Source organism: Protopterus annectens, chromosome 5.part1, assembly GCF_019279795.1.
Source record: "Protopterus annectens isolate FY-2018-M chromosome 5.part1, PAN1.0, whole genome shotgun sequence".
Lineage (NCBI taxonomy): Eukaryota > Metazoa > Chordata > Ceratodontiformes > Protopteridae > Protopterus > Protopterus annectens.
The window spans coordinates 255,715,369-255,730,291 of record NC_056736.1 but is presented as its reverse complement, the minus strand read 5'-3'; the positions used below and the strand labels follow the sequence as shown (position 1 = coordinate 255,730,291).

The 14,923-nt window shown below is 38.7% G+C and overlaps 1 protein-coding gene across 1 annotated transcript in view; it reads left to right on the top strand.

The window, feature by feature from the left end:
• Window positions 1-6,302, top strand: part of DNHD1 (dynein heavy chain domain 1) — a 418,274-nt gene extending 411,972 nt beyond the window's left edge. The window contains exon 8 of the mRNA XM_044072761.1: window positions 5,157-6,302. Coding sequence (XP_043928696.1) covers window positions 5,157-6,302 — 1,146 coding nt within the window. The remainder of the gene's footprint in view (window positions 1-5,156) is intronic.
• Window positions 6,303-14,923: the final 8,621 nt, after the last annotated feature.

Genomic DNA, 14,923 nt, shown 5'->3' with positions numbered 1-14,923 from the left:
TAGGGTCATACCTGTCTGGCATACAAGATCGGAGAGCTCCTCCATGTCTCTTTTCATGTAGTCCAGGGAGGTATATCTCAGGTCATTCACACCAACATGGACAATGACAGTCATATTTGTACTTGTTGAGGAGTGACCTGAGTGCGTGAGTTATGTGGCAGATCCTGGCACCCGACAGGCAGCTGACAGTAACTTTCTCCTTGTTTAGCCTGATGAGTGGGACATCAGTGTGCCTGACTATAGAGTCACCTATGACTAGATTGTTGGGCACGTTGTTATGCCTTATGGACTGTGGTTGAGTGGCACCCTGAGTTTGTGGGCTATGTGTCATTTGGGTTGCACTGGAGGTCTCTGTTGCTTGAGCAGATTTTTATTGATAGCATCCACGAATGTAGGTGTATGTTTTGTGTTTCTGTAAGTGTGTTTTGGTGGTGTAGGTTTTGAGGAACTATGTGATGAGTGTGGTGTGGTGCAAGTGTTTACCTTCTCCTCTTGACTGTCTAGTCCAGTCTTGGGTGAAGAAAGCTTTGCTTCCAGTTTGGCTATATAATTGCATCTCTCACAGGTTGAAGTGTTGGGTGGTAGGAGGAGAGTGTTGCCTGTGTACATGAAGCAATTGCTGCATTGCCCCAAGATGCCCAGATTCATCAGGTAGACAGGATAAAACACTGGGAGCTGACCCTTAGACATGCCTGTATAGTAGAAGAGGGAAGTGGACAGGATGGTGAGGTGAAGTAAGTAAAAAGACTGGTGGATGTGAAAGGAGGATGCCAGAGTAGTAGAGTGGGAGTGAGGATAGTTGTGATGGCTGAAGTTAGGGTATATGAGATGTGGTGTTAGCACATGTGCACATCCAAGATGAGTAGAGGTGTTGTTTCAGTGATGTCATAAAGAGGGTTACTGAGCAGCTGGATCTAAGTGTTGGGGGGATGGAGTTCTAACGTTTTGAGATGGCAAAGGAGTAAATCATCTGGCCAGCTTTAAGTTTAGTTTTTTCTACATTTACAAGCAGTTGGTTGTTGGATTGGAGTGGTCTGTTAGGATGGTATAAAGTAAGTACAGAAGATAGAGCAGGACACATGGATGGATTATGAATGAGTTTGTAAGCTGTAGTTAGTTGGATAAAGGTGAGATAGTTGGGAAGTTCAAGCCATTTTAGGTTATGTAATGATAAGCAGTGGTGGGATGAGTAGGAGGCATTAGTTACAAACTTAGCAATTTTGTTGTATGATGAGTCTAAGTTGGACTTTAGAGAATACTGAATGTTGGTGAGGGGGGGGACACCATATAAAAGAGAGGGTAATAGAAAAGAAGAGGCAAGGGAAAGTCATTGTTAAATATGCTAAACAGAAGTGGGCCTAAAAAGGAGCCTTGAGGAACACCAATGGTGGTTTTTGGGAAAGGGGAGTAAGAGTTCTGCCATTTAGTTGATTGTTGCCTGTTAGTGAGGTAATTAGTGAACCAGTTTAGAGTTTGAGGTGAGGTACCTATGTTAGAGAGTTTTGTTAGAAGAAGAGAGTGGGAAATAGTATCGAAAGCTTTAGAAAGATCAAGAAATAGTGAAGATGCAATTTTACCAGTGTCACGGGCTTGGTTGACAGTGTTCATGAAAGATATGAGAGCAGTGGTGATACTATGTCCTGGCCAAATCTCTGTTGGATGGGGAAGAGGATGTGGTTGTGAGTCAGATGGTGAAGAAGTTGAGAATGAATACATTTTTCCAGAATCTTAGAGATAGGTGATAGTATAGCAATGGGGCAGAAGTTGGTTGTGTCTATGTTGGGGCCCCCCTTGTGTAGAGGGAGGATATAAGCTTTTTTTCCAGATGATGGGCACATATGATTCTTGGCTAGATCTGTTGAGAAGTATGCTGATAGGGCAAGTGATTGAGTTAGCTGAGATTTGCAGAAATTTGGTGGGTATATTGTCAGGGGCATTTGTGCATGGTTTGAGTTTTAGAAGCAATTTCTTAATAATCGAGGTGGGTATAGGTGACAGAGTAAAGTTGGGAATGGGGGTGTACTGGTGTTAGCTGTGGAGAGGTCTGTGATGGACAAGTTGGTCTTGGGAAAAGTAGCAGTTTCATTTGGGTCTGGGCAAGGATTATGACTAGATCCTGGGTTTAATAAAGAATTGAGAGAGCTCCAGAATTTCTTTGTGTTTTGCTTGTGTTTATTTTGTAATGTAAGGTAGTGTTCTTTTTTGTTTTGTAGTATTAGGTGTTTAACCTGATTTTGGAGCTGTTTGTATTGAACGAGGTCAGATGAGTTTTTGTTTTTTTTGCCAGATTTTCCATGATTTGTCCATGCGTTTCATGAGATCCTTAGTGTATTTTGTTCACTAACTGGCATGGTTGGTCTTTACTTTCTTTTGTCTAAGGGGAGCAAAATTGTTTAGTATGCTGAGGAAGGTTGAGTTGAAGAACTCAACTGCCTCATTAAAGGGAAATAATTTTAGTACATCCCAGTTGATACTAAGCAACTTTTGGTTAAAGCTAGATGGACAGAACTGGGATTCATCTCTGGTAACCCTGTACTGATGTTTATTAATTGCTGTGGTACATTCACATTGTATAAAGACCGGTAAGTGGTCACTTATACTATTGGAGAGTGTACCAGTGGATGTGATCTCATTTGGGTTGGATGCTAAAATCCAGTCTAGGATAGAGCCATTAGTATTAATTTTATTGTGGTGGAGTCCATCCCCAAGAAGGCTGATAAGATTCTTTCACCCTCCCCCCAAGGACCGGACACATTAGAGTAAGGTTCCAGCCATCGATGCTATTGGGGTGGTGGCTGCCACCAAGAAGTAAATCTGTGAAGAGAGCTCTTTGGTCCAGCCCATGTATAGAGAATCATGGGCTTTGGATCATTTAAGGAAGCTCTCGTATGCCCCAGCTAATTTTGTGTTCAGGGCACTGAATTACTTATTGCACTTGACCAGACTTCATTTTTTGCATGGGTGTCTCTCTGGTGAGCCCTTTCAGTGGCCCTGAAGGGTTGCCCAACTGTCCTACTCTGAAGGCAGTCGGGGTCACTTGGCTGTTCACCCAGAAGCTTGGGAGGCCATCACCTCGAATGCATGGGTGTTGAGTCATTTCCAGAGGCTACTGTGTTCCTTTTTTAGAGGTCCCAATTTTACACCACAAGTGTCTCCCAAATGTTCCAGGGATTCCAGCTCTTTTCTTACCTGGACAATTGGCTTCTTACTGCTCCCCACAAGAGTATCATTTATCACGGCCATGGATACCTTACTCTAAATATGTGACCACTTAGGCATTACAGTCAAGTACTCAAAGTTGAGCCTACAGCTTGTTCACTTATTAGAATTCATAGGTTGTCACTTGGATACAGTCAGTCAAATTATTAGACTTCTGAGCTCCAGAGTGATCAGCCTTCATGCTTAGGCATTGTTGGTGCTTGTGACCTCAAAGCCTCCAGCTCATGCAGTTATGAAACTCATAGATCATACAACAGAATCCATAGGGTTCATCCCTTTAGCCAGATTTCATATGAGGGCTCTGCAATGGACTCTGGCTGTACATTTGTCTTTCCTAACCAATCCAATGGCTTTTCCAATATGACTGATAAAGGTGCATCACAACCAAATACTTTGGTGGTTGCAGTCTCCTTTAGTAACCAACAGGAGATATTTTTTCTTCCAGATTCCTCGGCCTTTGTCAGAACAGACACCTCCCTCACGGGATGCGGGAGGCACTTTGAAGTGAGGACAGTTCAAGGGTCCTGGTCTTTTGAGGAGGTCAACACTCACATAAGTGTTTTGGAGATGAGAGTGGTCCTCTTTGCATTGCAGAATTGTCAGGACATCTTTCCCAGAAGTGTGAGTGCAGTACAAACAGACAACAAGCATGGGGGATCACATTCATATCCTCTTTGTCAAGAGGCCATGATGGTTTGGCAATGGGTGATATCTTCTCTGTAGTTTCTGGTGGAAATGCACATCCTGGGGAAATCCAATATTCTGGCCAACAGTCTCAGCAAGAGCATGCTGCTTCCCCATGAGTGGTCCATAAATCCAAGATTTGCAGCTCAGATTTTTTGGTGCAGTGGCACTCCCTGTTGCAACCTACTTGTCTGTCCAAGACCAAGTGCATCTGCTGTTATGACTTAGTTCTCCTTCTGAGACAGTCACCCAGGGATGCTCTGGTGTTTGTTTGGCCCCCAGGGCTTCTTTACTGTTATAACCAAGTTCTTTTGATTGTAAAATTTCTTCAGAAGGCAGCCCACTGCTGAGCAACTGTGATCCTCATAACATCTTTTTGGCCTTATCGGGTGAGGTTGCCCCATCTTTTGGCCTCTTCTGAAGTACTCCCCCCTTGGGTGTCGGATCCTGTTCTGGCTGTCATTTCTCATCCAGCGGGTCGACACTTCCCCCATCTTTTCCCTCAAGTTAACTGCATGATTTCTCCAGTTCTCTTGATGGCCAGAAATTCCTAGTTTTCACAGGCTGTATTTCGCATCTTGTCTTCATCTCAAAAAGGTCTACTAGAAAAGTGTATTCCAGTAAATGGAGATATTTTGTACTTTGGCCAGAGGCTCATGGACATGACCATTTTTCTGCTAATTTAGAATCAATTTTGGGTTTTCTTGCTGAGTTGTTTTAGTCAGGTTTTAGTTTTTCTACCATTAAACTATAGTTGGCAGCCATCTCTAATTTCCCAGTTGGCAGGGACAATTTTCTCCTGGCTTCTCTCAAGATTTCCAAGACATTTCTCAAAGGCAGCTTTCTGCTATATCCCCCAGTTCAAGATCCAGTTCCTTCCTGGGATTTGCTGTTTATTTTGCAGGTCCTTGCAGGCCCTCCATTTGAACATTCAGCTACTTCTGACTTGAAATTGTTGCCTTGAAGACCTTATTTTTGATGACTGTTACTTCCCTTCACAGAATTATAGCCTTTGAAAAAAGGCTAACTGAGACCAAAAAGAGAAAGCTCCATCAAGATATCATTGTCTTTAAACATGAGAATGTTTTTAATTGGCCAAAGGGTAATGCTGGCAACTATCAGCATAACCAATTACAATTCACCTATGCTACTAATCTCATGCTTGAGGAAGTAGCTACTGATCTGTCACAACATCCACCTCCTATCATAGACTCTAACAATGTTTCAACACTATATCCACTGGATTTTTTTAGTTCTCAGTGCAACCCTTTACCTATGTCAGAACTGAAACTGAGGATGAAAAGTTATATCAGCAAATACAAGATCAACAACAGACATGTTACATGGAGTCAAATGAAAACTTGAACGGATCCAATACTACGTTAACTAATATTTCTTCCTACGATTTAACTGACAATGAGCTTTCTGTACTTTCTAAAGGCCTAACTTTTATACCTGCTCAACAAGCAGATATACCACAGTCTCTCCTAGAGCTTAAATATTTCACTCGCTCTTTGAACTTAAAAATTTTATTTGGCACTAGCGAGAATACATGCAGTGATCTTAAACAAACTAGCACCTTTGTACCTGTCAGTAACCCAACAATACTAGCTTTTATGAAAGCTGTTGAACACAAGCTGTACACTCAAAACAAGTACTTCAACTTAACATCTGCTGAATTTAAAGCCTTAAAAATCCTTACAAATAATTCTGACATAGTCATTAAAAATGCAGATAAAGGCACTAATAGAGTTGCTATGGACACCAGATTTTATGAAAGTAAAATGTTTGAACTTTTAGCATTCTTTGACTGTATGACAATCTGTAGGTCACAAGCCACTGAAATCATGGCATTTATTTCAGCAGCTCTCGAACAGATGTACACTGATAATCACATTGATCAAGATCTTTATAATTATTTTGGAACTGACAATCTGACCATACCCATTATATATGGGGTACCAAAGGTGCATAAATCTTCTATATGCCCACTGATGAAACTCATCATATCTGCTCGTGGTTGGGCCACAGAATCTAAATATCTGGAAGTACTATTAAAGAAATTTCTACCTGTTACTGGAACTGTCATAAAAGACACAGCAGATTGTATTCATCATTGGTCAGGCTGGTTGTCTTTAAACTCATCTAAAGACTGTATGCTAGCCACTCCTGATGTAGATTCTTTATTTACAGTTATTCATAGTGATACAGACACACACTACATTAGAAATGCCTTTTTGATTTTTCTGACTATACCCAAGATAAAATCAACACTATATACAAATTTTTACATCTTGTTCTTACCAACAACATTTTTTTATGTCAATGACAATTATATAAACAAGTTAAAGATGTGGCAATGGGTACCCCTGTCACCAATACGTATGCTAATATCGTAATGCGTCAGTGTGAATGTACCCATATACTTAGTGAAACCAGCCCTTTCAATACCAAAATTAGATCCCATAAACGTTTTGCAGATGACCTTTTTCTTATATTGGGAGGTTCAGTTCAAGAGTTTAAAAACTCTGAAGCATACATTTCTACTAACACAGACTTTCTGAGGTTTAAAGGTGAAATGTCTAGCTCGTCTAAATTTTATAGATATATCTCTAAAAAAATAGCAACAGGTCAGAGAAAACTGTGTACAAAAACAGGAAGAATACTTACACAGAACCAGTTTACATCCTCCACACATTTATCCCAACATAGTCAGAAACCAGCTTATGAGGGAAGCCACAGTCAATACTAAAGATACCAACAAGGAATCACAGTTACAATCAATTGCTCACGAGTTTATACACAGATGATACAATGAGTGAAATATTAACAGTATTAAGCATGATGTCTTTGGCAAACATGAGACAGACTCTAAAGCACTTTTATATGCACCAAGAAATAGTAACCCATCCACTATCAATAATAAACAAGTTCACAGATATACACTTACATACAACAGAAATACATCTATGATTAAAAGTATACTGGCCTATTCTAATGGAGATTCCAGAGTTACAAAATGCTCTTAATGCTTCACCGAGATTTAGTTATAAGAGAGCATCTAACCTGAAGAATATACTTTGAAGCTGTTGTCTTGGAAGACCTTATTTTTTGTGACTGTTACTTCAACTAGGATTTCAGAGTTAAAAGCTCTTGATTGTTCCCCTCCATATTTGGTGTTCCACAAAGACAGGGTGTTTCTCCTTAAGAACTCTTTCTTTCTGCCTAAAGTAGCTTCTGAGAATAACCTTAGTACTTCTGTTCATCTCAATGTGTTTTTTCCCAATTTTCCAACAAAAGAAAATACCTTTTGTATTCTTTGTATGTTCATAGACAACTGAGATTTTATTTGAGCCATACCAAAGCCTTTAGAAAATCCAGTCAGTTATTTGTCTCCTTTTCAAAATCCAGGCTGGGCTCACCTGTGTCTAAAGTGACTTTATCCAAGTAGCTGTCTGACTGTATTTTGTTTGCATATGTTTTGAGAGGCAGGCACTTCCTGCAACTCTAGGGATCATTCTGCCAGGGCCATGGCTGCTTATATAACTTTCTTTCCTAGAGTATCAGTCGCTGAAGTTTGTGCAGCTGCAACTTGGATGGGTCACCACACTTTTGTGCCACATTATAAGCTAGATATTCAGTCTGGATCCAGAGCTTCCTTTGGCTCCGCTGTGTTACAGAATATCATTCCTTAGTTCCTCCTGAGGTATTTTTTTGGCTGGGGACACTATTCCACAGGTTGAAACCAGATGGAACAGACAACATCAGGCATGAAAGTAATGTACTTACCATAATGATAAATCTGTGTTGTCCATTTCTGTCTGGTTCAACCTTCCCTGCTTCCTACCCTTGCCTTGGCTTATTATGGTGAACTTCCTTGTCTGAGATACCTGGAAAATGGGTGTTATCTGTTCCTTTTCTTCATGGAGTCCTGCATTCTCCTTGGTTAGGGAAGTTTATTTTAAGTTGGAGATGGTTTTCATGAGGCAAACTCCGTTTGAGGAGTAGGGTGAAGAGAGGGAGATTGTGGGTAAGGGAGGTAGAGCTTGGCAAGTTTGGAATCTGAGGGAATAGGCCAGTGTCAGATCCGATAACCCCCAGGTTGAACCAGACAGAGGCAGATAACATGGATCTGTCTTTATAGTAAGTATATAACCTCAATTTACAGAGGACAAGATGCCCAGTTCTTTGGCTTTCCCTCTCTTCCCAGCTTAGAAGCTGTTTACAAAGTTGCCTGCAGGACACCGGTATCCATTTCAACATTCTCTAAAAGACTTTGAAAAAATATAAGGTCTCCTCGGATATGATGGGTCTCTTTTCTCATTTGATTGCTGACCCAGCTGTGGTCTTCACAGTTGCCTTCCCAAATAAAAAGTCCTTGGCTTCATCTAATTCAATGCTCAAGGTAAAGAAGGAAAATGGTTAGGTTTTCAGGGCAAAAGGATGTCTCTTTCTAGTACTACAGTCTTTGGAATGTTAAACTGTTTCTAATTTGACTCAGTTTTTGAAACATGCTTTCAGAGTCGTGTTTGAATGTGCTGAGATACTTTTGAGAAATGCTGCTTCTTCTGTTGTATTAAGACAATATGCTTGTTTGAGTAATCAGAATTTCTCTGATGATTTAAAAGCCAACATTTTGAATGCACCTTTAAGTTCTGAGTTGGTTCTCTGAAAATAAGGTATCTTCCTTCAAGGGGCAGAATACATAAAAATTCCAGGCAAACATCAAGTATCTAAAAGAAAATGGCAGGAGGATAATTCTTCGAACCAAATAAAAGGTGTTCATTTATGAAAAAGTATCAATCTCCTGCAAAGGAGTGTCTATGCTGAGTCACATAGCACCCCTTGCCCTCCACCTCCTGCTGTTCCTTCTGTTCTTCCTCTTCCCAGGCTCTCTCTTTGAACCCTGCAGCCTGGCCACAAATAGTCTCAGACAAATGGTTTCTGAGAATAATTTGGAGAGGATACATTTGGCAGTGGATAGAAAATCCTTCCTGTTTCAGAGAAATCTCCCCACACCTACCAGACCAGACAAAGCTGTTTCTTTCAGTGCTCAATCACATGGTAGAAGCAGGGGTCATAGAACCAGTGTCTGCAATACACAAAAGCAAGGGATTTTTTATTTAGAATCTTTTTTTTTTTTTTGTACCAAAAAAGGAGCACTTCTGGAGACCTGTCCTAGATTTGTCCTTTCTAAACACCTTTGTAAAAGTTCTGAAATTCAAAATGTTCACCTTTTAGTTGGTCTTAGCATTGCTACCAGACCACCATTTCATGGTGCTTCTAGGTTTCAAGGTTGCTTATCATCATCATATTACTACTGCTGTCAATTTCAGGTAATGTTTAACTTTATTGTGTCTGGTTTATATTATCAAATCTGATATTGTCATTTTCATTCTGGACCTCAGTCCAATTTCTCCAGATGGATTCTCCAAATTTTGCATGGGGAGCAGTATCTATGGGAGTTCAAGAACATGGTTTGTGGGGTCCTCAGGGCATGTTAAAGCACTTAAATGTAAAATATATGTTGGTAGTTATCATGCTTTAAAAGTTCTGTGCCACTTGTGGACTCCAGGACTTCTTCTAGAGGTCACATATAACACTACTGTGATGTGGTACCTGAACAAGGAAGGGGGGCTAAAAGTTCACACCTCTTTGCCGGTTGGCGGTAATAGCCTGGGAGCTGGCTTTGCAGCATTCTCTGACTCTTCAGATCTCGTACATTCCATCAAAGCAAAACACAGTAGTAGACAGAGTAAGCAGATCCTATACAGACCCTCACAAGTAGAAATTCCATTTAGAGGTCTTCTAGGACTTCATCCAGATGTGGAGAATACCTCAAGTAGATCTGTTCAACTACTTTCAAAACAGATAGCTGAAAAAATTCTGTTCAAGACATCCTTGCAGCCATGTTTGGAAGATGGACACTTTATCATTCTCATGGTCAGGAATGTTCTTGTATGTATTTTTACCTTTTCAAATTCAGAAAAGATTCAGAAAAAATTACCAACAATCATTCTGGTAACCCTTTTTGGCCAAGGCAAAGTTGGTTTTCCCCTGTAATGGAATTGGCCAAGGGCAATTTCCACCAGCTTCCTCACAGACTGGGTCTGCTCCCAAAGGATTGGGGGCAAATGGTACACCCCATCTTTAATTAATTGCAACTGACAGCCTGGATGCTTTTATTTTGATACCTTTTAGGCATTTCTTCCATGAGGATGTGCAGCAGGTATTTAAGGAGGCAAGAAAACTTGCAACTAGAAAATCTTACATTTATAAGTGGAAGAGATTTTCTATGTTGTGCCTAGCCAACAACAGAGGTCCAGAAAGGTTTTCAACCCCTCTTGTTTTGAAATATTTCTATGAGTTGCTTAGAGATGGTTTGCTATATGCTTCTGTCAAAGTGCATCTTGCAGTCATCTCAGTTTGTTTGCCCATGGATCCCCCTCTTTCATCTCTTTGTGTGGTCAAACAATTTATGTAAGGAGTGTGTGATACCCGTGCACTGGCCCAGCAATCAAGGAGCCTCAATCCTCACCACTAACACCAGTGGGGGGTGTCCATATAGGGAAAGGATAATAAATATACACACGCAGTAAAGTAAAATTTCCCTTAAGAGCACACAGAGATCACAGTCAGTCTGGGGCTGGTTGCTCCCTTTCTCTTCAGGTCCCCAATAAGACTCCCCATTGACACAGCTATAGGGTCCAGATATCAGCCTAGTGGGCAAGCTAAAACCTCCAGCACCCTCTCTGTCCAACTAGTGTTTTGTGTCCCTGCGCAAGTAACTGACACACACACACACACACACACACACACACACACACACACACACACACACACACACACACACACACACACACACTTTGAGATAAGAGTTTATACAACCTCACAGACACTCCTGGGGAAGGCTGACACAGGTTCTCCAGCTGTGCCCCTTTTCTGCCCAGTCTAAAAGGTAGTACCAGCTGCCACCACCCACTAATATTTATTAGCTACTCAAAGACCCTTAAAAGAGTGTCCAGTTATTACTGTGCAATATTATTATCCAAATAGTAAGTGTGACTGAATAGTCAAGGCTTATTAGATTGACTTGGCACAGTATCACTATATACATGCAATCTACTCTAGAGCGTAAATCAACTCTACATAAAACAGCCACAGTTGAAAGTTTTAAAAATGTTCAATAATAAATAATAAAAACACAAGACAATACTCCTTACTACACAGTGCTAATCAAGAGTTCAGAGATCACAGAGAAATGTTAAAGATAATACCGTAGAAAAGTTCTGACATCACAGAAAAACAAACTAGTCTAATCTTCCTATTTCCTGAATATATCTAAGAGAAAACACAGTTCTAAATAACTTGCATATAAAGCAAAACAATGCTGGTGATGTTGGATGTTCTCAAGACAAAATGCTCTGAGCTCTGTGATTCTCTCTCTTTAAATTGGTAACACAGCGCTGCTTCATATGACATCATTCTTCACACTTCTCTGGTGTTCAAAGGCTAACAGAAACTACATTTACATTCTTTACACCTGGTCAGAAACCAGAGCAATAAAGGACATTTATACATGCAAATTCTAGCCATTAACTCTGGTCTTAAAACAATAGGCAGGATGCCTCCCTATAGACATGTCGGCTCCAAAGTTTGACATCAAAGACAGTCATGAAATGCTTGACTTAGCTTTCTTACAGCAGAGTACACTGTTGTTAAATTTTTGCAGTTCAATATCCAATGCAGTCTTTTCACATAAGCCTGTGGCTTACATTAATATTTACAAATGACAGAATTATCTACAGAATTCCATCTGGCTAGGCTGGCAGCCTTCACCTATCTTCACAGTGTTTCACATAAGACCCCCTCAAAAGCAAATTCTTCCTTCTCCTTGGGGTCTCAACTTTCGTTCTTGAAAAACTGAACCTCGTTGCTCTGACATCTGCAAGGTGAGTCTCTGTGCTGCAAGCTCTCATGGTGGGTGAATCCTATCTGATTTTTCATTAGGATAGGATTGTGTTATGCACAAATCCATCATTCATGCCTAAAGTTTTCTGAATTTACCTTGAATCAAGTCCTCAATCTCCCAGTGTTCTATCCTGATCCAAACAACAAGGGAAGAAAGGATTCTGCATACCTTGTATGCACACAGGCAGTTCAGGTTCTACCTTGACAGAATAAAGCACCTTAGGTATGCTGAACAGCTGTTTGTCTCATATACAGGGACTAAGAAAGGTCAACCTGTCTGTAAGCAAACTGTTGCATGATGGTTGTCCTCTGCCACTGTTTTCTGTTAGTCTCACTGTTGTAAATCTCTTCCACGTGATTTTAAAGCTCACTCGACTAGCGCCTTATCCCCTCCGATGTCATAATGGGAAGGGGGGACTCTAGAAGCCTTCTAGAAGCAGCAACCTGGTCCTTTTTTAAAATCTTCACAAAGCACTACAAACTGGAGTACTTCTCAAGGTCTAGAGCAGGCTTTGCTAGGACCATTCTACACAGGTTCCTGAATCCTTATCTTTCCACCTCCCAAGTAGGGTAGGCTTTGGGAATGTACCTAAAATGTCACAGAGGCATTGTAATGATGAACATACTACAGCTGTGTAAGTCCTATTTACCTGTAACAGTAGAAGTTCAAATTCCTCACTTCCTCAATGGCAGCACCTACCTGCTACCATCCAGATTGTGTTAGTTGAGGTGGGTTACAACATCTTTGATTCAGTTTTTGTTTGATTTTTTTTTTCTATATGGTATTTTGATTGGTTGTGAATTTACTCTTGCTAGCTGCTTCTGGCTACAGATACTTTCCTCTCCTTGTTTGTGGAAGCAAAAAAACCTGAACACTCACTTCATGTTATTCTGAAGGCTTCCCTCTTAGAATATGTTCAGCCAATCAGCTGTCACAGGAATACAAGGGGGGTCTTAGCTTTTGAAAATAGGCCAGTACTGCATTACTTTGGCAGATAACCCAAAATAACATTGAGGCAGTGAGGAATTCAGACATCTACTGCTACAGCTAAGTAGGACTTATGCAGCTGTTCTTTCCTTTTTTTAATGTTAATTGTTTTTATTATTTTGTAAATCATTTTATCATACATGAAAAACAGAATTGTAAAATATTTGTGATTACTTATGTGAAATAGAATTCTTGAAATTATTTATAATAAAATATTTAACTATAAAAAGTAAAAACAAATTTATAATACAATAAGTAATAATATAACTTCAAAACCCAAAAAAGGAAACAATGAAACTATTTACAGTGGTCCCTATACAAATCATGTGATACATTTTATATTATTATAAAAAGATTTTATCTTAGTGTATAGTTATTTCATTCTTCTCCAATATCTCAATTAGAGTCTGCCAGTTATTGTGATATGAAGTAATTCTGTTTGTTCTGTTCCTTAAGTTAGAAATTTCCATTCCTCCAATTGTCAGTGCAAGTTTTTTTAATTCCTTGAATGATGGAGATGTAGCATATTTTCATTTAGTAGTAATGATCTTGCATGCTACAGCAAGCAAAGTCCATAGAATTGAAGATTTGTTTTAGGAACACACTTGGGTTTTAGAGAGTTAAACAAAACTAGAGATTTGGTTAAATGCAAATTATCATTAAATACAGTCTGGAGAAAAAAATAATGTTATTCCAATACTTTCTAAGTCTTTTACAATTATAAATAACATGTTGCCAGTCTGCCTTCAATTTTGTTCCACATCTCCAACATTTCTCTTCATATGTAAACATTAAGGCTAGTTTATGTGGAGTAAGAAATCTCCTATGTAAAAATCTCCAAGTAAGTAAATGCCATTTGAGTGACAATGTAGTATATTTTGAAGATTTAAGTATCAATTCTTTATCTTCTTGTGTTGGTAAATGTCCATTTATTGACTCAAAATAATTCCAATATGATTTTTATGATATATTTTTGTTTTCTTTACAACCTTGTGAATGTTTGATAGATAATCATTAACCTGGAAAGGTTGATTTATAATAAGTAGTATGTATTCTAGAAATTTGGGTCTGTTCTATTTGACAGATATTTCCATTAATTCAATTTTATTTGCAGTATATTGTCTTTACATCTGCAAGATTAGCCACATATTTTTATCTATGCTAAATTTATTTATTATTTGATTGACTGAAAGAATCTTATCTCCATCCAACCATTGATCCCAAAATAAAAGTTCTCTTTGTTTTAATATGTTCATCCTGTGAATTTACAATGTCTCTAAATTATTGGGTGTGAATGCTATAGGGAAGAGAGAAAATAGCCAGGAATTAATAGTGTTTTTTATTGACAAATTTTTAAAAGTTTGATATTGTTAACTTTATATAGTGGGATGGAATTGTAATGGTTTTATTTTGTAATATATGATACTTAAGCATCCAATATCATGGATTATATAATATAGATAAACATTCCTATATTTGGTTTTGTATTGCTTCTAGCCACATTTTTTCTTGTAGTTGGTTCCATATAGATGTGTAAGTGGAATTTAAACCAAGAGTTATGTTTTAACTATGGAGGAAAGTATGTAGTTCTCTATATAAGGTAAATTTATTCCCACATTAAGTGGTTATTTAAAGCTTTTCTGGGTTTGTTTGGATACCATAAGAAATATTGAATCATTTTAGTATATTTCTGTATAAACTGTTTGGGGGAGAATAACTTGTATTATGTATAATAACAGGAAAAATTATTGATTTAATCAGCTATAATCTATCTTCCATTGTAAATATGTTTTATTCCAATTATCCATCATTAATTGTATTTTATCTAATATTGAATTGTAATTAAATAAGCTTATATCTTGTAGGTTATCTTGCTAAGTGAATATCCAAATACTGAAGTCTGCCATCTGTTACAATATATTTAGTGATTTTTTTATTTATATGATTTTTTTTGCTATTTCTAATTAATATTTTAAGTTTTATTTTCACTACCGTGTATCCCAGAGATGCTTTGGAATATTTTTATTTATTTTTTTTATTTTACATTTGTTGACCGGGATA